At 37.9% G+C, this 26,360-nt stretch overlaps 1 protein-coding gene across 2 annotated transcripts in view; it reads left to right on the forward strand.

The window, feature by feature from the left end:
• AFG1L (AFG1 like ATPase) overlaps nt 1-26,360 on the forward strand; it is a 185,056-nt gene that overhangs the window by 41,191 nt on the left and 117,505 nt on the right. For both annotated transcript variants that reach the window (XM_004422187.3, XM_087443965.1), the window contains exons 3-4: nt 13,835-13,886; nt 25,539-25,640. In XM_004422187.3, coding sequence (XP_004422244.1) covers nt 13,835-13,886; nt 25,539-25,640 — 154 coding nt within the window. The remainder of the gene's footprint in view (nt 1-13,834; nt 13,887-25,538; nt 25,641-26,360) is intronic.

The following is a 26,360-nucleotide window of genomic DNA, read 5'->3' on the forward strand; positions in this document are numbered from 1 at the left end:
ATTTTTGAAACTAAAATTGAGAATTCAAACTTAACATTTGAAGAGAGACAAAAAAAAGTCACAAGTTTCTTTTCAAATTCAGAATATTCGATAATAAGTTCGTGTGAAGACAGAATCAACCTTAAAGGTAATTTTCTATTATTTTCAGAATGTGGGGATGGTGGGGGAAAATCCGGCACATAGAAGAAGAAAATCAGGATGAATAGACAGTACAGTAAAAAAATCCCTTGCCAGAAAGTATTTAGGGAGTCGGAAAACTGGAGTCTCTATTTTAAGAATTGTCCTCTTGGATCCACTGGCAACAAGGAGTGTGACTGGAGGAAGAAGTGGGGAGGAAAGCGTGGTAGCAAGGGGGAGAATGTGAGTAGAGGAAAGGGAGATCTCTTTTCACACGAAGGCCGACCCTTTGGTGATGCGCATGCTCTATTTGGAAAAGCCATGTGATGTGATAGATTTTGATTTATGTTCTAGTAATTTCGTTCTTCTTGTCAAGCCTAGTTAATCTAGTTCTGAATTGTTTAGTTTTTCCTTTTTTTCAGTTGTTTTTCCATAAAATCTATTTCAGCCTGAAGTTCAGAGTTGTACCTATTAAACTCTTCACCAGTTACCTTCCCATTTACCGTTCCTAAAGATTCTCTATGAAGGTGGCATCTTTCAAGGATAACTCTAAGAAGTAATATTCTCTTTTAACAATATGAAGCTTTTCAAGAATTAGATATTTGCCTTCACTTAGTTTCTTAAGTTGAATAGTAAGCCGATTTTGCTTTATGCAGTTGGTTTTGAGCTGAGTGAAAACCTCTATTCTGAAACAAGAGACCATAAAAGAAAAACTGAGCAGTTGCAACCCATGCCATCATCTCATGGAAATGTGCAGATATTAGCATCTGAACATGTGTTTCAGGCCACACTGCCACAGCCATGTACAGTTTCTCTAGGAGAATCCTGAAGCACAGCTCCAAGGCAATCTGTAGCCCCTTCATGGCAGTGGAGACCACCACGGAGCTGCCTTCAGTTGCCTTTGCCCCAATAAACCACAGAAAACCCCCCACAAGTATTTCTCCCTGAACCACACTTCTACCTGGCAACCAGGATGGCTGGTCAGTGGAGCAGATACGAGTGGTGGTGTCTTTGCCTATAGTTTCCTCCCTCTAAGTGCATTCTCCACAATGTATCAAGAATGATATTTCTAACACATAATCTGATCTCACCATTCTCATGCTTAAGGCTTCTCATGCCCTCAGGAGAAAGTACAAACTGATTAGCATGTTCTACAAGGTCCTCGAGAGCCTGGTCTCTGCCTCTTGCAGCTTCATCTGTCTTTGTTCTCTGCTGGCAATAAAAGCACCAGTTCTGACACGCTACTTGAAGATCCTTGATAGCCTGGGACCTTCTCTTGCTTCTGGGTGTTTGCTAAGGCTGCCCCCACAATCCTTTTGTTATGCCCCATCTCATATTGCTCACCTAGTGACCACATGCTTCTTCGGTAAATACTGTGTCTTTGTTTACTGAGTCTTCTAGGTCTGCAGAACCCAGCTCACTGCCTGGCACAAAATAGGTGCTCAATGCTTAATCCATGTTTGCAGAATAAATGAAAAATGAATAAATAACAAAGCCATCACTGAAGATTCACAAAATAATTCTCTGCTAACTCTGAAGGCAGTTGTCCTGGAGGGTGTCAGCCTATCCATGTGTCTGTGTGAGAGCATAGGTGTCTCTGTGAGTTCTTATATCCATTTGCCTCTCTGTGGATATGTTTGTGTTCTCATTCTCTCCTTAGCATGAGTTCCTCACTAATCCAGGAGAATCCTGAAAGGCCACTTTAGTTCCTCAAATTCAGAACCTCATCTGGGTTCAGACTGAGGAATATTTTCCGCATCTTTCTTTTGATGAATTCTTGATTGGTTTGAGAATTATGCTAACGTCCTGGATATCCCTCTGAACTAGTGGTGGACTGGAGTAGATCACACCTAGCATAGCTTCACCTAAGCTAGTCCAGAAGCAGAATATCAATTAGGAGTGAGTAAAACGGAAGGATTTGCTGAAGAAATTGCCTCTGTCATTTGTCTCCCAGTGGCACATACAGGCACTTGTAAATACTTGTTGCTTCAATGCATGAGGCATTAAAAAGTCATTTGCATCTTCAAATTCTGTTATAATCAGAAATTGAGCCATTTCTTATGCTAGTTGTTTTAGATGTTTAAGCTCATTCCCCCCACACTTTCTAGTTATTTAGATACTTAAACAGGCTTAATTATACTAGTAAACTGAACAAATTAGTATGCTTTAGGTTATGAGGGTTCTTTTGCAAATCAGCTGAAGGCATTTAAAAAAAGATTTTCATTTAAAGGGAATTTATGGGTGCTAACATATAGTTCAGTTTTTTAGTTTTTAAAAATCTTTTTGGGAACCTGAAGTGATCTACTTTTATCAAAAAGTGGTCTATGTTGAGAATGATATATGCTAGTTTTTAAAAGATGTAATTATGCTCAGCATTCCAGGTGGAATCATTGTCTCCAATTCTGTCATTTTGGGAGATAATAATGGAATGGTGAGGGGAGTGGGGAGAAACAGGAAAAGTAGTATTCCTGCCTTTTAAACAAATTGAAAACGACACTTTATTTTAAAGCACCATCCTTATTATATAATTGTTCTAATGGAAATTATGCCAGATTAGCAGATGGATAGTAACCGAGAAAGGTGGAGGACATGCTATTTTAATTTATAACTTTGGTAAGAATCACCTTACATTATTTTTTAACGATAGAATTTTAATCTCATAAGGAACAAAGAATAAAGTTAGTATGATCAAATCAAAATATTTGGAATGATGGATGACGAATGTTTGCTTTGCAGCGGTTAAAGGAATAGTTTTGGTAGCAGTTTTGAAAGCAGTTGTCTAAAATGCAAATATGCAGATACTTTTGGAATAATTTTAAACTTAATTCAAAAGAAAAAGTAATACAGTAATTAGTCACTTTACCGAATTTTGGTTTTTTTTCCCTAACTTTTTATTTTGAAAAATTTCAGCAATACACTTAAATCCACTGATGGTTAACATTTTACCACCCTTGTTTTTTCTCTCTCTCTAAATACATTTTTTTCTTTAGTCATCTGAAAGTAAGTTGCAGCATCATAACACTTGACCCCTAAAAACATCATTATGTATCTCCTAATAAGGATATTCTCTTGCATAACTGTATTACCATTATCACACCCAAGAAATTTAACATTGATATAATAATATTATCTAGAACAGAGTTGCCTGATTTGGCAAATAAAAATAGAGGATGTCCAGTTAAACTTGAATTTCAGATAAATAATGAATAGTTTTTTGGTATACGTATGTCTCATGCAATGTTTGGGACATACATATACTAAAAAATTATTTTATGTTAATCCAAAATTCAAATTTAACTGGACAGCCTGTGTTTTATTTGGCAATCCTAAAAATGAAGCCCACATTCAAATTCAAATTTCTTCAATTGTCCCCCAAATGTTTTTTTAACTCTGTGTGTGTGTGTGTTTGGATCCAGGATCCATACTTTGCATTTGATTTTGTTTCAGAAAATTTTAATAGAATAATGATTAGATATTTACTTTTAAAAATATAAACCCCACGTTCAAAAGATTCTTTGTGTGGAAATGGGCTTTTTATATATATAAAATTCAAACGTAAATTTTTACTAAATTTAGTGCTTTGGAGTACATCACCGAATGCATAACAGCCAGGACCCCAAACGCTTGTGACATCAGTGCATTTCCTTATTGGACAATTTTCAGTATAGTCATATTGTTTAAAAAAATTTTAATGACTTTTTTTGACACCTGCTTTTCTTACCATCCTCCTTTTTTTTTTTTTTTTTTTTGGTGAGGAAGATCAACCCTGAGCTAACATCTGTTGCCAATCCTCCTCCTTTTGCTGAGGAAGATTGGCCCTGGGCTAACATCCATGCCCATCTTCCCCTACTTTATATGTGGGAGGCCTGCCACAGCATGGCTCGACAAGTGGTGCATCGGTCTGCGCTTGGGATCTGGATTCTCGAACCCTGGGCTGCCAAAGCAGAGCACACGAACTTAACCATATGCCACCAGGCTGGCCCCTTATCCTCCCTTTTGATTTAGGTTATTATAGTAAGTCTCCTAAACTTGAGGATGCTCTCTGACTGCATATATATGAGTTTTTTTTTTTTTAGATTCCACATATAAGTGATATCATATGGTATTTGTCTTTCTCTGCCTGACTTATTTCACTTAGCATAATGCCCTCAAGGTCCATTCATGTTGTTATAAATGGTAGGATTTCCTTCTTTTTTTATGGCTGAATAATATTCCATTGTATATATGTACCACATCTTCTTTATCCATTCGTCTGTTGATGGGCACTTAAGTTGTTTCCCTGTCTTGGCTATTGTAAATAATGCTGCAATAAACATGGGAGTGCATGTATCTTATTGAGTTAGTGTTTTTGTTTCCTTTGGATAAATAGCCAGAAGTGGAATTGCTGGGTCATATGGCAATTCTATTTTTAATTTTTTGAGGAAGCTCCAAATTGTTTTCCATAGCAGCTGCAACAATTTACATTCCTACCGACAGTGCACAAGGGTTCCCTTTTCTCTATGTCCCCGATACTTGTTATTTCTTGTCTTTTTGATAACAGCTGTTTTAACAGGTGTGAAGTGGTATCTCATTGTGATTTTAATTTGCATTTCCTTGATGATTAGTGATGTTGACACCTTTTCATGTACCTGTTGCCCATCTGTATGTCTTCTTTGGAAAAATGTCTCTTCAGATCCTCTGCCTATTTTTTAATTGGATTGGTTTTTTGCTATTGACTTGTATGAATTCTTTATATATTTTTGATGTTAAACCCTTATCAGATATATGATTTGCAAATATTTTCTGCCAATTCATATGTGCCTGTGCAGTTTTCCTAACACAATTTATTGAAGAGACTATCTTTTCCTCGTTGTATACTCTTGCCTCCTTTGACATAAATTAATTAACTGTATATGTGTAGGTTTATTTCTGGGCTTTCTGTTCTGTTCCATTGATCTGTGTGTCTGTTTTTATGCCAATGCCGTACTGTTTTGATTACTGTAGCTCTCTCTTGAGAATAGATACATTCATAGATACTTTACTTATATCAGGCCACTAACATTGCTAAGTGAAATATATTATGGCATCAGTTAGGATGCTTTCAATTACAAGTAACAGAATACCCAACTAAAACTGGTTAAACAATGCAAGTAATCAGTTAGCTCGTGTAGAAGTCCAGGGCTTAGGTATGCTTCAGGTGCAGGGTATTAGGGTCCTGGCTCTGTTTCTTTGAGATCTTCTTGATTTTGCCCTCCTGCGTTATTTTGGCTTTGTGTTCAGTTTGGCTTATCTCAAAGTGGCAAACTTGTGTCATATCTATGCACCCTACTACCCAGAAGAAAGAGCTTCTTTTTCACCAAGTGTTGAACAACAGAACTCTGCTTGGTCAAACTTGGATCATAAGCTCAGCCCTGAACCCATCACCGTATTATGGGGGATGGAGCTGGAAGTGGGGTCATTCTCACTTAAAGAGCATGTCTGCTGCACAGTTGTGCAAAAGTGGAATACGATGGATGTGGGGTAGAGGGGAACTATAGTTATATTTAAAGATAACTTCCAAAAAGAAGACATGCATTTGAGGCATTTTTTTTGGTAATATGTTGTTTGCACTACACCTCCCCATATTTCATCAAGTTTCTGTGTGATATATTTGAGGGACCTCCGACCAAAGTTGCTATGGCCATGGAAAGATCTCCTATTCTAATGCACTAAGAATCCTGTGGTCCTCAGACTAGGTGACCATATTGTGGTCACCATCACCTCAAGGCATATATCAAGCCCCTGTTTATGCATGGCTATGGTTAAAGTAATAAACATAAAGAAGGCTGATTTATTTTGGAACTAATGGCTGTTTGAAAATATCCAAATTAATGCTGGGGTTAACTCAAAGCATATGGTCCAACAAAATTTTCTGAGTTGCCAACTTCAAACTTTATGTGTTCTATTTTCTTGCTTTTGTTAATATAAAAGTTTAAAATAAATTAAACAACTAGTGTTGATGGTAGAGAAGAACAGTCAATTAGCAAATGAGTTATAAATCTGAGGCAGGGAGCTCAACAAAAGCCAGTACAGGAGTGAGGGGAGGTGATTTTTTTTTTACATTTTTTTTTGCGAGGAAGATCAGCCCTGAGCTTACATCTGATACCAATCCTCCTCTTTTTTGCTGAGGAAGATCTGCCCTGGGCTAACATCTGTGCCCTGAACTTCCTCTACTTTATATGGGATGCTGTCACAGCATGGCTTGACAACGGGTGCATTGGTGTGCGCCCGGGATCCAAACCTGTGAATCCTGGGCTGCTGAAGCGGAGCGCACACCCTTAACTGCTGTGCCACCGGGCCGGCCCCAGAAAAGGCGATTTTTATAACAGGACAGCTCTCATCTTTTGTTTCTGTGTGTATTCTGTACAAATTTCATGATTTCCTTTTAAGTTTGTCTCAGAAAGCTATTTGTTATTTCTTACCATCGCCTGTAATTTGTTAAGGCATTGACTCAACACTCACTTTTAAGTGTCTGCTATGTGTGTTGTTCTGTGGATGCTAATGATTAAGTCCCTGTCCCTGCCATGAGGAGATCCTGTTCTAGAGTCCAAACTTTAATAGGAAATTTGGAATTTAAAAGTATTGGAAAATTTGAGGGGTGTGTTTGGTGGTCTGTTGGCTCCATCAAGTAGGCCAGTGGGCACCCGGATACAATGGAACTCTACATGTCTGGTTTTGGTCTGAGAAGAGGCTTCTGGTCTTTTTACCTGAGCATTACAAACCTGTCTTCTAGGGGTGCTACTGGGGGGGTGACTGTGGTTGTATGTACATCTACATACAGATGTTCACTTCATCCTTCTCCCCCCTTTTTCTCATGCTCTCCACAGGACCCCTTGTTTCCAAGACCTTCAGCCTCTCTAGTGTCCATCCTCAGGGCACGTTTCTCCAGGGCTCTGTCTTTCCACCCTGCTTTCTCAGTTACCCTCCTTTGTCAACATTCCATCTTCTAAAAGTTTGTTAAAATCTCTAGTCAGCTGATGTCTCCTTTCCAGTTCTGTCCTTTTTGTACCTAATACCTTTTTCATTCCTTTACTTTTCTTGTGCTGTGGCTGATGAGTCCTCTGGCAGAAGCATATCTACTCTTCTCTAAATCAACCTTTTTAATGAAAAGAAAAAAAACCCATTTATACTTGGTAACAAAACATTATAAAGGAGAGTACAATTAAACTTAAGACTCTCTTATCTCCTCTGTCCCCTTTCTGGATCATTCACTGTTGACAGTTTCTTGTGGAGACCTCTAGAAATTTTCTAAGCCTTCACAAACAATTGTGTATGTGAACGTATGCCCACACATTCTTATTTCTTTTTTATATAGTGGGACCACAGCATACATGCTAGTCCATACTTTTTAAATTTTTTTTAACTTTAACACTATAGCTAGGAGACAATCCCACATCAGACACTCTACTTCTTCTAAGAGCTACCTCATTCTTTTAATTCTTTCATGTGAATGTTCCACAATTCAATAGTTTTTAACAGTTTTGAACAGTCGTATTCCATCGTACGAATATACTAACATGTCCTGTTAATGGACTGTATATGCATCTTTGTGTACATGTGTGAGTACTCTTATAGGGTAAATTTCTGGAAAGGGAATTATTCAGTTAAAGGGTATGTGTACTTTACATTCTGATAGACAATGCCAAATTGTCTGAAAAGAGATTGCAGCAATTCATATTCTTACCAGTTTATGAACCTGCCTGTCTCCCTACATCTTTGATAATACTGTATCCTCTCAGACTTTTAGATTTTTGTCAGGATGGTATTTCCTTATTTTAAATCACACTTCTTTTATTGTGAATGAGATTAAGTATTCTTTCAAATGTTTAATCCATTTGTATTTGTTTTTCTTATCAATTTATTTATTTATTTATTTTATTATTTTATTTTATTTTGTGAGGAAGATCAGCCCTAAGCTAACATCCAATGCCATTCCTCCTCTTTTTGCTGAGGAAGATTGGCCCTGGGCTAACATCCGTGCCCATCTTCCTCTACTTTATATGGGACGCCACCACAGCATGGCTTGACATGCGGTGCGTGGGTGCGCACCCGGGATCCGAACCAGCGAGCCCCGGGCCGCCACAGTGGAGCGCATGCACTTAATCGCTCCACCACTGGGCCAGCCTCCCCTTATCGATTTATAAAAGCTCTTTGTTTACTAAGGAAATGAGTTCTTGTGTATAATAGATGTTGCAAATGTTTGTTTGCAGTTTATTATTTGCCTTTTTCCCTTTGTAGTATTTTTTACCCAAACAGAAATGTTTAATTTCACTGCTTTTAATGTATCTATCTTTTCCCTTATGGTTTTTGGGTTTATGTCTTGATTATAAGACATTACACTTCAAGACTGTAAAAATAAATTCACAGGAAGACATTTATAAAGATGTTGATGAGAAGGATTACAATAGAAACGAAAAATTTAATTTGGTGGGCCATGGTTCCTGAGAAGATTGTGGGGGGTGGGGGTGGTGGTAAGGTGGGTACTGAGATCCAGAAATTGCTAGAAAATTGTATAGGAAGAGGAATCATCTTCCTTTGTCACAGGAGGGAGAGAGGAAAGGATGGGTGCAGATATGGGTGGGATTGCAATTTCATATAAGAACTTCAAAGAGTTCCAACCCAATGCCTTCTGTTTTCTCGCTATGAAGAAGTAGGAGACATCCGCTGAGGGTGATGAGGGAAGTGTAGTTTAGCTTAAAGGGGACTGAGAAAGTTCCAGAGAATCATTTCAGAGACAGAGAGTGAACTAACCAGGGAAACAGAATTGTTGACAATATGGAGGGACTGGTGAGAGTGTACACTCTGCAGGGCTTCCAGACTTTTTTCAGCGGTCTTCAGAAGTCTGGGTGAGTGTGGTGGGAATGTTGATATCTTAGTATGAGATTTTTTTTTTATTTTTAGCTATCCTTCCATTCATTTAGTTCTAATTTTATTACTTTATGGTTGGAGTATGGTGATTCTTTAATATTTATTGAAGTTTCATTTATGGCTTAGCACGTGGGCTATATTTGAAATTGTGCTGCCTGTTCTTGAATGTATTCTTGATTTGTTTGGTGTAGAGTTTATTTAGATATAAAATAGCTTGAGTGTGTATTAGTGTTGTTCAGATCTTTGAGAAGAGTATGTCAAGGGGTGTGATGTTTCTCTTTGCATGGTCCACAGGTTTGGATGGAAGCAGGTATCAGTAAGTACGTGACGTTTGCGGTCTCCAGCGTGAGTGAGTGGGCCTTGTGATCAGTCATGCGGAGGTGGGCAGTGAGTGGGAACTCCCCTGTGCTCTGCCTGCACCCAATAGATAAGGAAATGGCAGGTTGTAGAGTTGATGTGGCTTATCCAGAGTCACATAGCTAATAAGTAGCAGAACCAGAATTTGTAACTCAGATCTTTTGGGTTCAACTCCAGTACTCTTCTGCTGTATCTTTTATGCTTAGGAGGTAGTTGATTACCACTGTCTTCCAACGTTATCCTCCAGCTTCCCATCTGTACAATCTATAATACAGTGTCATTGGATCCTTATCAAAAACCCATTAGAGAAGGTGTCATCCTCCTACTTTACAAATTCCCTTAGATACAAGTAACATGACTTACAACTTGTCACTAGAGAAACTTATTCATGTTCAGATTTTCAAGTCTTTTTCTAGTGCTTGTGCCTTTTAAGGATTGGGTATGTATCAGAGTCCTGGCAGGAAACCTTCACAGCAGATGTTTCAAATAAAGACTGAAGCAAGAGATGACTTAGATAGTCGTGGGCAGGGCAGCCTAAGGCAGCAAACAAGGGCTGGAGGGCTGGAAGAGGAGCCTGGAGAGAGCTGGAGCTGTGGCATGAGGACCTGATGGTCCTGGAGGGATGCAGCTCTGCCGGAGATGCAACACTGAAGCAGGGAGAGAACAGGAGAGAATGACCCGGATTTCTCTCTATCCTCTCCCTCCTATCTCCTTCAAATAGTGGGTGCCAGGGGCTGAGCCCAGCCAGCAGCCAGCCAGCAAGGTGAGCCTCCTGGCTCCAGAGCAGGAAGGAGGAGACATTTGGGGGAGGAGAGCACAGAATACCAGCGCTGAGGAAATATGCCAGGGTGGAGTTCTCTGAGATGTAAGAACAAATTAACAGGAAATTAAAACATTAAGAAAGGAAATTTAATGGTACTGAAAAATAGGGTAAATTGTGAGAAAATGTAAATTAGGAGCATGTAAATGATGTGAGTTCCTGTGTAAGTTAGCCATTTTGAAGAAAACCGTGTGAACCTAACTTTCCCTGAATTCACTACTATAAATAAAGAATTTTAAAACTTCTTTACGACCTGTTTTATAGCCTTCTAAGTAGTCTTACTGTTCTCCATTCAATCCTCTGATTTCCCCCTTAAAATATAGATTTTTAAGTCCTTTGAAATAATTTCAATAATTTTTGGAAGACTGAAATTTTTATTAGGAGAAAATTAGCTTGCCTCTCCAAGTAATACTTGGAGTATATAACATTGTTTAGATAGACAATATCTAACATTTATCATTTTTGTTTGTCAATTTATTTAGAGTAAAATCTACACCTTAAACAGTATTTATGTCATACGAGGTGTTTGTGATCTCAGCTGTGGGAGGATGTTCTCCTTTGGTAGTCTACAACAGTATCTCTTTATCATCTTCTAAATATTTCTATAATATAAATTATACATGTAATATATAATATAATATATTTGCCAAAGTGCTCTTTCAAAAGTATGTTGAATATCAGTGGGTAAAACAAAAGATAGGACGTGAGTGCTTTTCTTTTTTATTTAGTAGCATTGACTTCTTTCTGTGCCATCTTTTTTCCTCATCTTTGTTAAGTTTTTGCCTTGAACTTCATTTATTCAGCGTATATTGATTATATCATGTGAACAGTAGTAGAGTAGGCCCCACACTATTCCTGCAAAATGTGTTGTGAAGAATTATTGATTTATTAATTATTATTTATTATTTTATCTTATTATTAATAAGAATTATTAATTTCTTCTTACTCTAATGTGCTTCTAGTTACCTAATACAGAATGTTTCTTTCAAAAGATTTCTAGGGGCTGGCCCCGTGGCGTAGCGGTTAAGTGTGCTCATGCTCCGCTGCTGGCGGCCCGGGTTCGGAGTGCGCACCTATGCACCGCTTGTCAGGCCATGCTGTGGTGGCATCCCACATAAAATGGAAGAAGATTGGCATGGATGTTAGCTCAGGGCCAGTCTTCCTCAGCAAAAAAAGAGGAGGATTGGCATCGGATGTTAGCTCAGGGCTGATCTTTCTCAAAAAAAAAGTTTATATAAAAAAAAAGGTTTCTAATACATAGAATATACTTAGAGATTATTGGGTTGTAACTTTTCTAATACATAGAATATACTTAGAGATTATTAAGTTTAAAGTGTTCTAAAATTATTTAATAGCTAATGCTTTTTTCTGGCAAGTTGAAAATAGAATAACCAGTGTACAAGAATGGTTCATATAAGATATCAAAACAAGGCAAATTAAAATGTTTTGGCAGGAGTGGAATCTGTTTTCAGTTGAGATTTAAGAATAGATGGTGAGTTAATGTGCAGAGAACACAGGGAAGGCATTCAGCTGGCAGAATCAAAGCAAAGAAGATACTTTTGCCTAAACCTTGGTGAAGATTCTTCTGGAAGGGGCATGCTGGAGTCAGGGCCTGGATTTATAGGGAAAAAGCTAAGAAGGATAAGTAAGTGAGAGAGGTTTCTGAGGCATGTTGGAGTGAATCCACAGATTAAAAAACAAAAGCATTGTGTACTAGATCCTGAAATCTAGCTTTTGAGAATGTTCTCTGCCAAAATATTGACTGCCTTGGTTGGTGCTAAGTGGCATAATCTTCGCTTCTTTCTGCTTTTGCCCTCTCTGAATTCTCTCTGCTCTGGCTTACCTTGGTTTTTGCACAGGTGTCTAGGAACTGTTTCGGAGTTTGAAGGTTATTCTTCGAAGTGGAACAAAATTCAGGATGATTATTTGGGTTGATAATTATATCAAGCAGAGAGAAGTTCCATTTTGTTTCTTCCTTGGAGCCCTCCATCTGCCTGTTTTGGCTTGGACTTTATTGCTTTCTTGACCTGCTTGTGCTGCTCTGGTTCTGGAGCAACTCTCCATCTTCCAGGGCTTCCTTCCCAGGATCCTCTGTGTTTCTTGGAGCCTAGGTGTTCCTATTTCTGTTGGGGAGGTTCTTTTTGAGACCTCGTATGTATGGAATGTCACTTTCCATTTTCACACTTGATGGATAGATTGGATGGGTTAGATTGAAAATCATCGTCCCTCAAATTTTACTCAAGTCTTTATCCGTTGTTTGTGACTTGTTCCTCCACACCCCTCTGCCTACCCCCGCCATGACCACCTTGGACATTTGTAGAATCTTTATCTCCTCAGTGTCTGAAATTTCAGGATTGTGACTTGTTATGGATCATATTTCCTTCATTGTGCTGGACACTTATTCCATCCTCCTAATCTAGAAATCAAGTCCTTCAGATCTGAGAAAAATCTTTGCATAAGTTTCTTAGATAATTTCCTCCCCTCTTTTTTTTTTTGCTATTTTCTTTTTCTGGAATTCCTTTTTGTCAGATATTGGACTTCCTGAATTAATCCTGTAATTTTCTTATGTTTTTTGTCTTTTATTGTTGCTATTTATTTGTTTTATTTTCTGGAACATTTCCTCAAGCTTACTGTCTGATCCTTTTTATGGAATTGTATTTCTGCTACTGTATCTTAAAGATTTTATTTATTTATTTTTCCCCCAAAGCCCCAGTACATAGTTGTCTGTCATAGCTGCACATCCTTCTAGTTGCTGTATGTGGGACACGGCCTCAGCATGGCTGGAGGAGTGGTGCCTCGGTGCGCACCTGGGATCCGAACCCGGGCCGCCGGCAGCGGAGAGCACGCACTTAACCGCTAAGCCACGGGGCCGGCCTGTATCTTAAATTTCAAAGTGCTCTCTTTTATTCTTAAAAGAGAATTTTTAAAAATTACATTGTGTTCTTGCTTTATAGTTTTAATAGCTTCTCTTATTTTCCCCAGTGTATTAATTGTATTGATTACAATTTTATTTTGAAGTTTCTTTTTGCTCTCTGTGTAGTGTCTGTTTCCTCTGAGTTTTTCTCCCCCACTGTTTATTTGCTCTGGTCTCCAACTTTTATCTTGAAAGTTTTTTTTCAAATTTCTCTTGATTCTTGGCTATCAGTTCATTTTAGAGCCTTTTCATATACTTGTTAGTATTGGAGGCTCCATCTTAAGAGATTTGTTGACTGGTGTTTTCCTGTAAGGTGATCTGATAGGAAGATCTTTGAGAGAAGCCCACACATAAATGCTCTTGAGCCTTTTTTCCTGGGGACCATTCAGTTTCTCCAGAAAAATTCTTCTGATCTCTTGCTTGCTGGGAAGGAGCAAGGCTGTCGTTGTTTGGGGAGCCCATTTGGGAAAGAAGGGGAAGATTACATGGTTAGTAAAGGGTGTAGGGGATGTAAACTCAAGTTGTGTGACTTCGGAGCCTTTGGTCTGGGCTGCTATGATTCTTGCCTCTGGTGTTAAAACCTAAGTTGGGCTTCATAGCTTTTTACATCAAGTTTTTCGTACTTATTGTGTCCAATAGTCCATTTTAGTCCTTTATATAGCACAGTTAGGAACACTATGTATATGATGATATTTAATTATTTCCATGTTAGAGATTTATAATCTGTTCTTAATTTGCAGCTTTTTTCAAGGAGCAAACCTCCAAGGGGCCTGTATGTTTATGGAGATGTTGGTAAGTGTGTTGAAATAAGTTTTGAGTGGTCCAAACAGAAAGTGTCCCAGCTTTCACTCAAGGATAACTTCCATTTCCATCCCTCAACTGGCTACAGCAAAGGAATAGGGTGAGGCGAGGTAAAATAAGGGGAGAGGAAAGGGGACAGGAGGGCAGTTATCTTAATTTTCACTTTTACTTCTCATAGGGTGTGACTGTAGTTTAAGGCAGGATTAGTTAGCATGTTAGGGTGCAAACACTATTTAATGTGTGAAATGAGTTGATCTCAGGGAAGGAAATCATCTATAGATAAGTTATTAGATAAATCAGTGTCTCATTGCTCAGTGCTGTTTGACTCAGCTTAATACTTTTTTAAAAATAAGCTATTCTTTTTTACTTCTAATTTCCACTAATATTTCTACTCATAATCTAAGCCCTTGTCCTCAATTTAGTTATTATCTTTAATTTAGTTATTAATGTATATTCTTAACGCTTGAATGGTAACATTTCCTTGGTCTCCCACTTGGATACATTCGGCACAAAGACTCACATTTTCTTGGAAACCTTATGAGCTGTCACTTTCTAGATTTTCCTAGTCAGTTAATGTCTTGCTTCTTCCTTGACTTCTTGCTGAAATTATCTGTTTTCTGGTTTCTATTTCTTCAAACAAATCTTTTTCTCCTAGTCCTCAAGCTCTCCCTGGTTACCCATATTCACTGATGTTGTGAAGGTGGCTCCTGCTTTACCTGGCCTTATTGCTTATCAGTCATTTCTTTTATTGGTATACTCAAAATGCACATTTACATGTAACACGATCAGTTTTGGTCCTCAACTAATAAACAAGCTTCAGGCTCTCCTATAGCCATAGCAAATTTGAATTATGAGGAAATGGTGGCAGAGGTTATCATCTTAGTAAGAATTTTAGGGCAAGAAAAATAATAGGAGTTGAATAAGTAGTTATAGTGCCTTAAAGATGCACCTCTTTTCTGGGTCCTCCCTCTTCGTCTGATTTGTTTACTAATGCCTCTAAATACCTGTTTTACATTTACAGATTTAGCAAATCTAGTAAAAAGAGAATTGTTTAGTTCACAAAAGTGAATGATGGAGATTGCCTGTTAAGATTCTTCAAGTTCTTGAAACTTACAGATTTAAAAATGTGAAAGAAGCTCAAACTATTCTTTTTCTTAGTTCATTGGCTAATTGGTATTTTTGAGACCAATGTATGCTTACTTCTTATTTAGAAAGCAATTTATACCAGGTGCTTGATCAGTTTTATGTGTCTGCACCTTTGGGTACCGCTAGCACATCTCATTCTGTTGTCATCTCTCATTCTTTGCCTGTTTGGAAAACACTTACTTCCTATACCTTCACTTTCATGTTTAGTCATTGCTAAAATCAACGTCTTTGTTTCTCCTGTTACCTTAACCACTTAACCATAAATGGAGATGGTTAGTAAAGACAATAGTTTCCACTTCTGCAAAAGGACTTAAAAAACCCAACAACCTATGAAAGTTACTGGATTTTAGTTTGGAAAATACAGCCATATTCTGACAACTTGAGGGGAGGTACAGTAAACGTAATTCATCTGAATGCTTGAAAGAATTAGAAAAGATGTGATAACATGGGATGTTCACATAGGCTGAGTGTGTGGCAACCTCTGGTTAGGAACTTCTTTATAATATAGAGAGGGGAAGAGAGAGGACTTTTGAAACGGGAAATGAGATGAAATTGGTGGCTATTATAATCAGTTGAGTTTAGAATACTTACAAAATAGGTAAAGAAAAGATAGGTCAAATTCTCATTTCTTAGGTGCTCTCTGGCTGGGAAAATGGCCTCAGAATGTTTTCACAAGCTCTTATTCTTTACTGTTTTCATTTTTTAGACTTGGGAAATAGGTATTAAGTTTTAAGGAGACTTGATGGGAAAGACGATATCTGCTTCCTAGTACCCCCTTCCCGCTCCTTCGTCCTGCTCTTGGCTTGGGCTCTGTCATACCCACCGCATTGTACTCTCTTTCTTCATAGAAGTGTTGAGCTGATTGACTTAGATGGACCCTCAATCCAGGGAACCCCAGTAGAGTCGATATATAAGTTGGAGGGATTACCGTCATGGTTCAACTTTGAAATGAAATGTTTTCATTAATAAAATGCTTAGCACATCTCATACAGAAGCCAAAAGCTGCAGTAGTAGTATTTTGTGGCTTCATTCTTCCCCTACAACTGGCTTTCTTATAACGAGGGTTCAACTCTTGACCAGCAGACTACAGTGGTGATGGCTAATGATTTCTTCGGTACATTAGAAGAGAATAAAAGTACATTTTTGTATATCAATCCCTTTTCTGCAACCTCCTGTTGAAACTCACCTGTTTCACATTAATAATTTCACCAATTGAAAGGTAGGCTCGTTTTTTTTTTTGTGAGGAAGATCAGCCCTGAGCTAACATCCATGCTAATCCTCCTCTTTTTGCTGAGGAAGACCAGCTCTGAGCTAACATCTATTGCCAATCCTCCTCCTTTTTTTCCCCAAAGCCCCAGTAGATAGTTGTATGTCATAATTGCACATCCTTCTAGTTGCTGTATGTGGGATGCGGCCTCAGCATGGCCGGAGAAGCAGTGCGTCGGTGCACGCCCGGGATCTGAACCTGGGCTGCCAGTAGTGGAGCGCATGCACTTAACCACTAAGCCACGGGGCCGTGATAGGCTCGTTTTAAGGTTAGGAGCTGGGAAGCAAAATTCTGCTGGACTTGGAGGCAGTGATGGAGGACATCACTTCCAGCTCCTTCTGCAGGGGGTTGGTTGTGAAAAGGGCACCACTGGGGGGGGCTCTTGAGTAGTCATTTTTGGCTTCAAAATTAGCACTTAAACAAGTTCTAGGTTTTACAAATTACTCTTCTAGTAAGAATCTTCTTTTGAGAAAAATACAAGGTTTTATCGAGGATTCTGTAGAGACCAAAGCAAAATTGTGAAGTAGGTAAAATTAATGTTAGTTTCTTCCCCACCTTTTTCCAATCTCTGTCCTCATTCTTCCATTCAGTCGATAAGTGTTTATTGAGCTTCTTTCTGCCTTTTGCCAGGCAGTGTGTTGTTTCTGGAGATGTAATGGTGACTAAAAGCACACACAGCCTTTGCTCACCTTTGCTCATTTTTGACCCACAGTAAGAAATATGTTTTACATCCTGACCTAGTGTATGCCTGCTCATGTGTGCGCACACACACACACACACACACACACCTGAAAAATAGTTTCATGAAAGAAAACTTATCCTTACATGTGAGGCATTTTGATATTTTCTATTCTATTTTATTCTATTCTATTCCATTCTATTTTATGAAAAAATAATTCTGGTTTAGTGGTAGTTTGAAACATACTGGTCTAGTGTCTCTAGTATCCATTACTGCATGTTGGTGTACTAGGGTTTCTTCCTGCTATTTTATCCCTTCAGGCCTCAGGGTTTCCAATGCTGCACCTTCCATAGGACGAAGCTTTCTCCTCTACTTGTTTAAACTAAATTGGTTGGACTCCTATTATCCCAGGATCTGCCTTCTAGCTAAATGTCTGAACTATTTCTAAGATATTTCTAATCTAAACTATTCTAAACTACTTGCTAAATTTTTAATGGGTACCATTGGATTAGTAGGTTACCTCTTCAGAACATTTGCATTTAAAGAGAGTCTTCTAAGAGTTAGAATTTCACTGAAACTTTGGTGTATGAAATAGAACTTTAGTGACCTAGCTGGCCACTTGGTGATTTTGGGCAAAGAAATCTTTTAGCATCTCTGAAATTCCGTCACACTCAGGCTCTTGCCCACCATACTAAATCTAAAGGTGCATATCAGAGACACGTTGAAAGAATTTTACATTTTAGAAAGATCTTTGTTACCTTTTTCCCCCTATTTTGCTAGTATCATGAACTGAGCATTCTCCTCTGATACTCACCCAAAACACTGTTTGGTGCTGAGGAAAGCTAAATATTGATAATTACCTGAGTATGTCTGCCAGTCTTAGAGGTAGAGAAAATATAGATGTTGATAAGAATAAGAGAAAGAATGAATACAAAATAAGTAGAAATTTAACTATATATAGCCTCTAACATTTTCACACTTGAAAAAATTAACATTTTTAATCTCATCACATTCAGTTATTCAAATTTCTAATTATATCATAAATGTTTCTGTTTTCAATGTGATATTAGATAGGTCTTTAGATCTCTTTCTCTCTCTCTCTCTCTATATGTGTGTGTGTGTGTGTGTGTGTGTGTGTGTATGTGTGACTCATGTCACACCATAGAGATGCCTCAGCAAAATCCAGATTGTTATATGTTTGTACGTGCATGTGTGTGTACATATACACCCACACATACATACACATATAAACTTATTTGTCCTGTGGGATTTCCTACGACCTGGATTTTGCTGATGCATCTCTGTGGTGTGATGTGAGTCCTCCAACTTTGTCTTTTTCAAGATTATTTTGGCTGTTCTATGGCCTTGGTATTTCCATATACGTTTTAGAACTAGCTTCTCAATTTCTTTAAAAATATCCTTCTGGGATTTTGATTGGGATCTATAGATTATTGAATCTATAGATCAATTTGGAGAGAATTGAAAACTTGATATAGTCTTTTAATCCATGGGCATGGTGTATTTCTTCATTTTTTAAGATCTTCAATTTCTCTTAGTGGTGTTTTGTAGTTTGTAGTGCAGAAGTCTGCCATGTTTTTTGATAAATTTATTTCTGTGTATTTTATGTTTTCTGATGACACTACAAATGGTGTTATATTTGAAATTTTTAATTTCCAACTTATCACTGCTAGTGTCTAGAAGCAGTTGACTTTTGTGTGTGTGTGTGTGCGTGAGGAAGATTAGCCCTGAGCTAACATCTGTTGCCAATCCTCCTCTTTTTGCTGAGGAAGGTTGGGCCTGGGCTGACATCCGGGCCCATCTTCCTCTACTTTATGTGGGATGCGACCACAGCATGGCTTGACAAGCGGTGCTTCGGTGCGCGCCCGGGATCCAAACCTGTGAACCCCGGGCCACCACAGCAAAGCACGCGCACTTAACTGCTATGCCACTGGGCTGGCCCCAGCAATTGATTTTTTGATAACCTTGCTAAATTCAGTTATTAACTCTAATGGTTATTTAGTAGATTCTTTAGGATTTTTTGTGTACACAATCATGTTGTCCACGAATAAAGATAATTTTACTTTTTCCTTTACAATTTGTATGCCTTCTAGTTCTTTTTTTTGCTCCTTGCACTAGGTAGGAACTCCAGTACAATGTTGAATAGAAGTAGTGAGACTGGATATTCTTGCCTTGTGTCAAATTTTAGAGGAGAAGTGTTTAGTCTTTCACTAGTAAGTATAATGTTAACTGTAGGGTTTTTTTTCCCCTTAATGTTTAATTTTTTTATTGTTAGCAAAATATATATAACATAAAATTTATTACTATTTTAACCATTTTTAAGTGTACAGTTCAGTGGCATTAAGTACATTCACGTTGTTGTGAAACCATCACCAGCATCCATCTTCAGAATATTTTCATCTTCCCAAACTGAAACTCTGTCCCTATTGTAAACAATAATTGCCCATTCCATACCCTTCTCCCTCCCAGCCCCTGGCAACCACCATTCTACTTTTTGTCTCTATGAGTTTGACTACCCTAGGTACCTCATGTAAATGGACTCATATAATATTTATTTTTTTGGCTCTGGCTTATTTCGTCTAGCATAGGGTCTTCAAGATTCATCCATGTTGTAGCATGTGTCAGAATTCCATTCCTTTTTAAGGATGAATAAAATTCCATTATATGTATATACCAGTTTTGTTTATCCATTCATCTGTTGATGGATGTTTGGGTTCTTTCCATCTTTTGATTATTGTGAATAGTGCTGCTGTAAACATTGATGTACAAATATCTGTTCAAATCCCTGCTTTCAATTGTTTTGTGTATATGCCATGAAGTGGAATTGCTGGATCATATGGTCACTGTGCATTTAATTTTTTGAGGAACTGCCATATTGTTTTCCACAGCAGCTGCGCCATTTTACATTCCCACCAGCAGTACACAAGGGTCCCCATTTTTCCACATTCTTACCAACACTTGTTATTTTCTGTTCTTTTTTTTTTTCATAATAGCCATCCTAATGAGTGTGAAGTGGTATCTCATTGTAGTTTTGATTTGCTTTTCTCAAATGATTAGTGATGTTGAGATCTTTTCATTGTAGGTTTTTTGTATTTGTCTTTTATGAAGTTGAGGAAGTCTGCTTCTTTTCCTCGTTTGCTGAGAGTTTTTATCATGAATATGTGTTGAATTTTGTCAGATTTTTTTCAAATGTTGTGATGATTATGTGGTTTTTATATGTTGAATTTTGTTTTGGCAGGGGGTTAAGTTATTTGCATGCCGGATTGATTCATTTGAAGTATTTTTTTAATTGAAATTTGTTGAGATAATTATTGATTCACATGCTGGCTGTAAAAAGTAGTACAGGGGGATCTGTGTACACTTGACTCATTTTCCCCCAAAGGTAACATTTTGCAAAACTATAGTGTAAATATCACAACCAGGACATTGACATTGACACAATTCACCGATCTTATTCCAAGTTCTCCAGTTTTACTTGTGCTCATTTATGTTCTATACAATTTATTACCTGTGTAGGTTCATGTATCTACCACCACAGTGAAGATAGTAAACAATTCTATCACCACAAGAATCCCTTGTGTTGTCCATAATTTTATAACCATACCTACTCACCTTCCATTTCTTAGTTCTGGCAACCACTAATCTGTTCTCCACTTCTAAAATTCTGTCATTTTGAAAAGTTATGTGAATGGAAAAGTATGTAACCTTCTGAGATTGGCTTTTTTTCACTCGGCATAATTCCTTGGAGAGTCATTCAAGTTGTTGTATGTATCAGTATCTCTGGAAATTGTTCATCTTATAGCTTCCTGGTGTCCATTCTTTGCCTCACATCATGGAGTATCACCCTACACATGAGCAGCTAGTATTCAGCCAAAGACTCAAGAGTACCCACATGTTGATTTCTGGAGCTCTTTCATTATAGTATAGGTTCCTCTTGCAAATTTCATCTGTATTGAACTCCCATAATTCTGATCTCTCTCAACTCAACTCAGCTAGACCTGGGTGTTTTACTTGGATTTCCCCTTTTTGTCCAGCAATCTGGAAAGTGCCTCCAAGTCAAAAGCTGGAGTGATATAGGGCTTATCTTGTTATTTCCCTTCTCTCAGGCAACAGAGCCTTGTGTTGCTTCTTTTCCAATGTCTGAAAACATTAGTTTCATATATTTCATCTGATTTTCTAGTTTTTTATATTGGGATGGCAAGTCCAGAACCAGTTACACTCACATGGTCTCTAAAAGTTTTTGTTTTCCTGATACACATTGCTAAGCCTTTCTTACTCTAAGGTTATACAAATGTTCACACGTTCTCTTCTGGCTCTTTCATTTTTTAGCACCTTGAATTCATCGGCAATTAATTTTGGTGTGAAATGTGAAGTGTAAGATCTAGTTTTATTTTTTGCAAATGGCAGAGTGTTTATCTTTAGCAACTATTAATTTTTTCATATACACTGTTTTTATATATACTTGGGTCTACTTAATTGATTTAGTTAATACTTTACGAAATCAGGTACTACTCAAATGTAATTTCTCTGTTTTTTTTTTTTGGTGAGGAAGATCAGCCCTGAGCTAATATCCGATGCCAGTCCTCTTCTTTTTTTGCTGAGGACCATTGGCCCTGAGCTAACATCCGTGCCCATCTTCCTCTCCTTTATATGGGATGCTGCCACAGCATGGCTTGACAAGCGGTGCGTTGGTGCGAGCTGGGATCAGAACCCGAGAACCCTGGGCTGCTGAAGCAGAGCGCGCGCACTTAACAGCTGGCGCCAAGGGGCTGGCCCTGTAATTTCTCTAATTTTATACTATAGTTTTATTATGTAGTTCCTCTCCCTTTCCTCCTTGCCTCTCCCAACCTTTATTACTTGCTACTTACCTTCTTTTGGAATATTTTTGACACTTCTTTTTGTATTATCCGCTTAGGTGAAAATTTTAAAGTGTAGGTGTTTATTTTGTTTTACTCAGATGTTAAGTACCTCATTTTTTTTCAGTTAATCATAGGTCTTAGATATCATGCCATGTCAGTACATATTGATCTATCTCATTCATTTTACTGGGTATGTAGTATTTTATTATATGAACGTTTCACAATTCACTTAACCAGTTTCCTGTTAATAGGCATTTATTTATTTATTTTTAACCAGGAGATAGACTTTAGAATTAGGTTGTCAAGTTATTCCTAAATTAATTTTGATTGGGATTTCATTGAACTTTGAAATAATTTAGGGAGCAAAAATATCTTTACAGTATTTATTTTGGTTCTGAGTATTTTTAAGCCATTTGATAGACTTGTAGAAAGACAAATTAACTTGCAGAAAGATTGGTTTTACACTCCCACCAGAAGTATGTCAGAGTGCTTATTTTCCCATTTCCACATCAACATAAAAATGGTATATTGCTGGTGTTTTAATTTGTATTCCTTTTATTTCTGGTGGAGTTAAGCTTTGAAAAATATGTTTAAAGATATTTACATTTTTTGCATCATTTGAATACTCATGTTCTTTGCACATTGATGATCCCCCCCACCCCCTGCCCCGTTAATTCTGTGTTATTCAGTACTCTCAGTTTCGGTAAAAAAAAAAAAAAGTTGAATTAGCTGAACCAGGGGAAGAATTTAATGGTTGCTTTAATTGTTAAGTCAAGTAATAACCTGATTCAGCCATGGTAGATTTATGAGCTTAAATGATATTTTGGGGATCTCTCTCTCCTTCTGTCCTTTTCCCTTCACTTTTATCTTTTGGTTCTGCTTTCCTTATCGTTGGCTTCATTCTTGGTCAGGACTTTTTAATGTTCTAGGAAAGGCGGCTGCTGGAATCTTCTAGGTTACTCTCTTAAAAGGAGAAGGGACGATTCTCATTCTCAGAATCCACATTAACTCCCCCTAGAGAATGCTGATTTAATTGGGGTTACATGCCCACCACAGGGCCACCCACAATAGATAGAGTAATGGGGTATTTTGATTTGCCCACCCTGTGATGAACACCCTCATAGAATCATACTAAGTAGAGAAGTTTTCAGAAGGAAGAGATTTAGGACAGACAGCAAAAAAAAAAAAAAAAAAAAAGGATATCCATTGGGGGCTGACCCAGTGGCGTAGTGGTTAAGTTCTTGTGCTCCACTTTGGCGGCCCAGAGTTTGTGGTTTTTGGATCCCAGCGCAGACGTAGATACTGCTTATCAAGCCACACTGTAGGCGGAGTCCCACATACAAAATAGAGGAAGATTGGCATAGATGTTAGCTCAGGGCCACTCTTCCTCAAGCAAAAACAGGAAGATTGGCAACAGATGTTAGCTCAGGGCCAATCTTCCCCACCAAAAAAAAAAAAAACAAACAAAAAACAGATGTCCATTGTAGTTTCTAGGAGCTCTTTACACCCTAAAGATATATAAGCTTAAATCCCCAGTTTCCATGAGGGCAGGGATTTTTGTCAGTTTTGTTCACTGCCATATCCTGAACACCTAGAATAGGGCCTCACACATGGTAGGCATTCAGTAAAAATATATTGATTAAATAAATAAGGATATTAATTTTATTTATGGTGATTTTGGTATTTAGAAGGTTGAATTTCATGTAGTCTAATCATTAAGCTTTTCCTTTATGATTCTTCTTTTTGCTTTTATCTCCAGAAACTTCTTATATGATGGTCTTATTATATTTCAAGCCCATTTTTTAGAGTTAGCATAAAGATTACATTCAAATATATATTATTCCTATTTTTGGTTAGATAATTCATGACTTTTTGCTGGATCCACAAGTATACTATGCTTCATGCTGCAGAATTTGAAACTTTATTAGTTTACTTTTTTGCATAAACGTAATGATATAAAATCTCTGCCACTCACTATATCAGGAGATATTGTACTGAATATTTTTGCAAAAAATTAATTTTCAATCTAAACGATGTCTTCATTAAAAATTTGTTTGGTGAATTATATTTTCGTATACAGAAAACTTTCTGGCCATTCAAATGGCATGGGCCCAAAGTCATCTTATGGAATAGAGGAAAGTCTCAAAGATTTAAGACTCAGATCTTACTTCCTGAGCTTTGAATTGAGTAATCACAGCTCCTGTGAGGAGAGCATGGGTACTGTGGTGGGGTGGTGGTGGAGGAAGCAGTAAGGGTGAGGGACAGGACCAGCATGCCCTGGCCTGGCCTACCAAGGAATGCCAGGTATGAGCCGAACTTGAGCACTGCCGCATCCCCAAAGCTCTGGGCTTTCTGCGAGGGAACAGGGCTTTCTGTGCATGCCTTGTTAAATACTCAGGCTGTTGACTCTTCAATTATTAATGCAGCTGTAGTGATTAAAAATTTCAGAGTGTTGGAGCTGGCCCCGTGGTGTAGTGGTTAAGTTTTGGCGCTCTGCTGCTGGCAGCCCAGGTTCAGATCCCGGCTGCGCACTGACACACCGCTTGTCAGGCCATGCTGTGGTGGCGTCCCACATAAAGTGGAGGAAGATGGGCACGGATGTTAGCCCAGGGCCAGTCTTCCTCAGCAAAAAAAAAAAAGAGGAAGATTGGCGTGGATATTAGCTCAGGGCTGATCTTCCTCACAAAAAAACAAAACAAACAAAATTTCAGAGTGTTGAAAATTAGAGAATTTCATTATAAGGGTTAACTGTATCAAAATTTCTTCCAATAGGCCTCATTTTTTTCTTTACTGGTGCATCGGGATCCGAACCGGCGAACCCTGGGCCGCCGCAGCGGAGCGCGCGCATAGGCCTCATTTTGAAAGACCTATATTTGCGGCTTTTTAAAAAAAACCTGTTATAATTGGCAATTCTCCAGCTCTAATCTACATCTATTACTTATTTTCAGTATTTATGTTAGATACTAATCTTTATTTTCTCATTTTTCATTTTTGAATTTCCCCATAGTGCCTTAAGACGGTTACTCATGCTTAGTAATGGCCCAATAAATATTCATTTAATTAATTAAGTTATTTTATTTATACTGGTGCCTTTTGGAAGAGAAACTGAAGAATAAATAATCTGTAAATCTTGCCAGTTTATGAACATAGTTCCCTGGGGGAAATAGCCCCTGTAATGTTAACTAAGTATTGTATTTCCCAAAAACAAGGTTTTAACAGAAAACAGTAATACAAACATTTTATTTTTAGCTAGTTTAACATAAAAAATAAACACTCCTTTTTAAAAAAGTAACATTGTCTCAAAGCCAGCTTGGTGGTGTAGGGGTTCAGTGGCTCACTCCACTTTGGTGGCCTGGGATTTGCGGGTTTGGATCCCGGCCACGCACCGACACACCACTTGTCAAGCCATGCTGTGGCGGCGTCCCATATAAAGTAGAGGAAGATGGGCACGGATGTTAGCCCAGGGCCAGTCTTCCTCAGCAAAAAGAGCAGGATTGGCATTGGATGCTAGCTCAGGGCTAATCTTCCTCACTAAAAAAAAAAAAAAAAAAAGTAACCTTGTCTTACTTAAGCTTTCCAGTAGAAGAGTGTGGTTTCATTATCCCAAAGCTAATGAACAATCATTAGAGCAATCAGTACGTACTGTTTAATAGTATTCTTTTATTTTTTTTAAGGTACAGGGAAAACAATGGTGATGGACATGTTTTATGCTTATGTGGAAATGAAGAGGAAAAAACGGGTTCATTTTCATGGTTTCATGCTAGATGTTCATGAAAGTAAGTTAATGGTGTGAAAGAAGTGATTTTTAAGTGGGCAAACACCACAAATAGTTTTTCTCATCTTTTAAAATTCTTAATCTTTTAATCTTTAAAAAATTAGATTTTTGCTTGAAGTAAGATTTTATTTGGTTTCATTTGTTTTGAGCCGTACTGAAACAATTAGTAATGTGTCCAGAGTTGGTCCTAAAGACAAATTCATTACTTCTAAATAAGAGAACAGGAGTTACTAAATGAAGGTCAGGCAAATTTCTTTTTCTACTAGGGATCATTAAGAAATGTTAAAACCTCACCTGTTTCAAGAAGTTATTCTTGATAAGGTCCTTTACTCTGTGTCACTTTAGCATGTAGGCATTCAGGTTATGCTAGTATGTATGCTTTATTGCTTTGTCAGTGTTCTTATGTTGTTTCATTTTTGCATTAATTGTCTACCAGTTATATTGTAACCCTTTCCAGAGCAGGAATATTGTGTTTTTCTTCTAATGTCTTCAGCATTTAGTACACATGTAATGAATGAAGTGGGACCAGCTAGAGACAAGGGAACATCTTGATTAGATATGCTAGACATAGGGCAGGATCACCTCCTCTCCCCGCATCCCTGAAATCCTCAGGACTAAGATCCATCTGTCAATCTATCTGGTCACTGTCTAGTCATCTAGTCTATCACTTTGTCTTCTCTAAAGTGATTGAACAGTGGGAATGGAATGGCCGCAAAGTGTT

The sequence above is a fragment of the Ceratotherium simum genome, chromosome 19 (assembly GCF_057802395.1).
Source record: "Ceratotherium simum simum isolate JZ-2026a chromosome 19, ASM5780239v1, whole genome shotgun sequence".
Taxonomy (NCBI): Eukaryota; Metazoa; Chordata; class Mammalia; order Perissodactyla; family Rhinocerotidae; genus Ceratotherium; species Ceratotherium simum.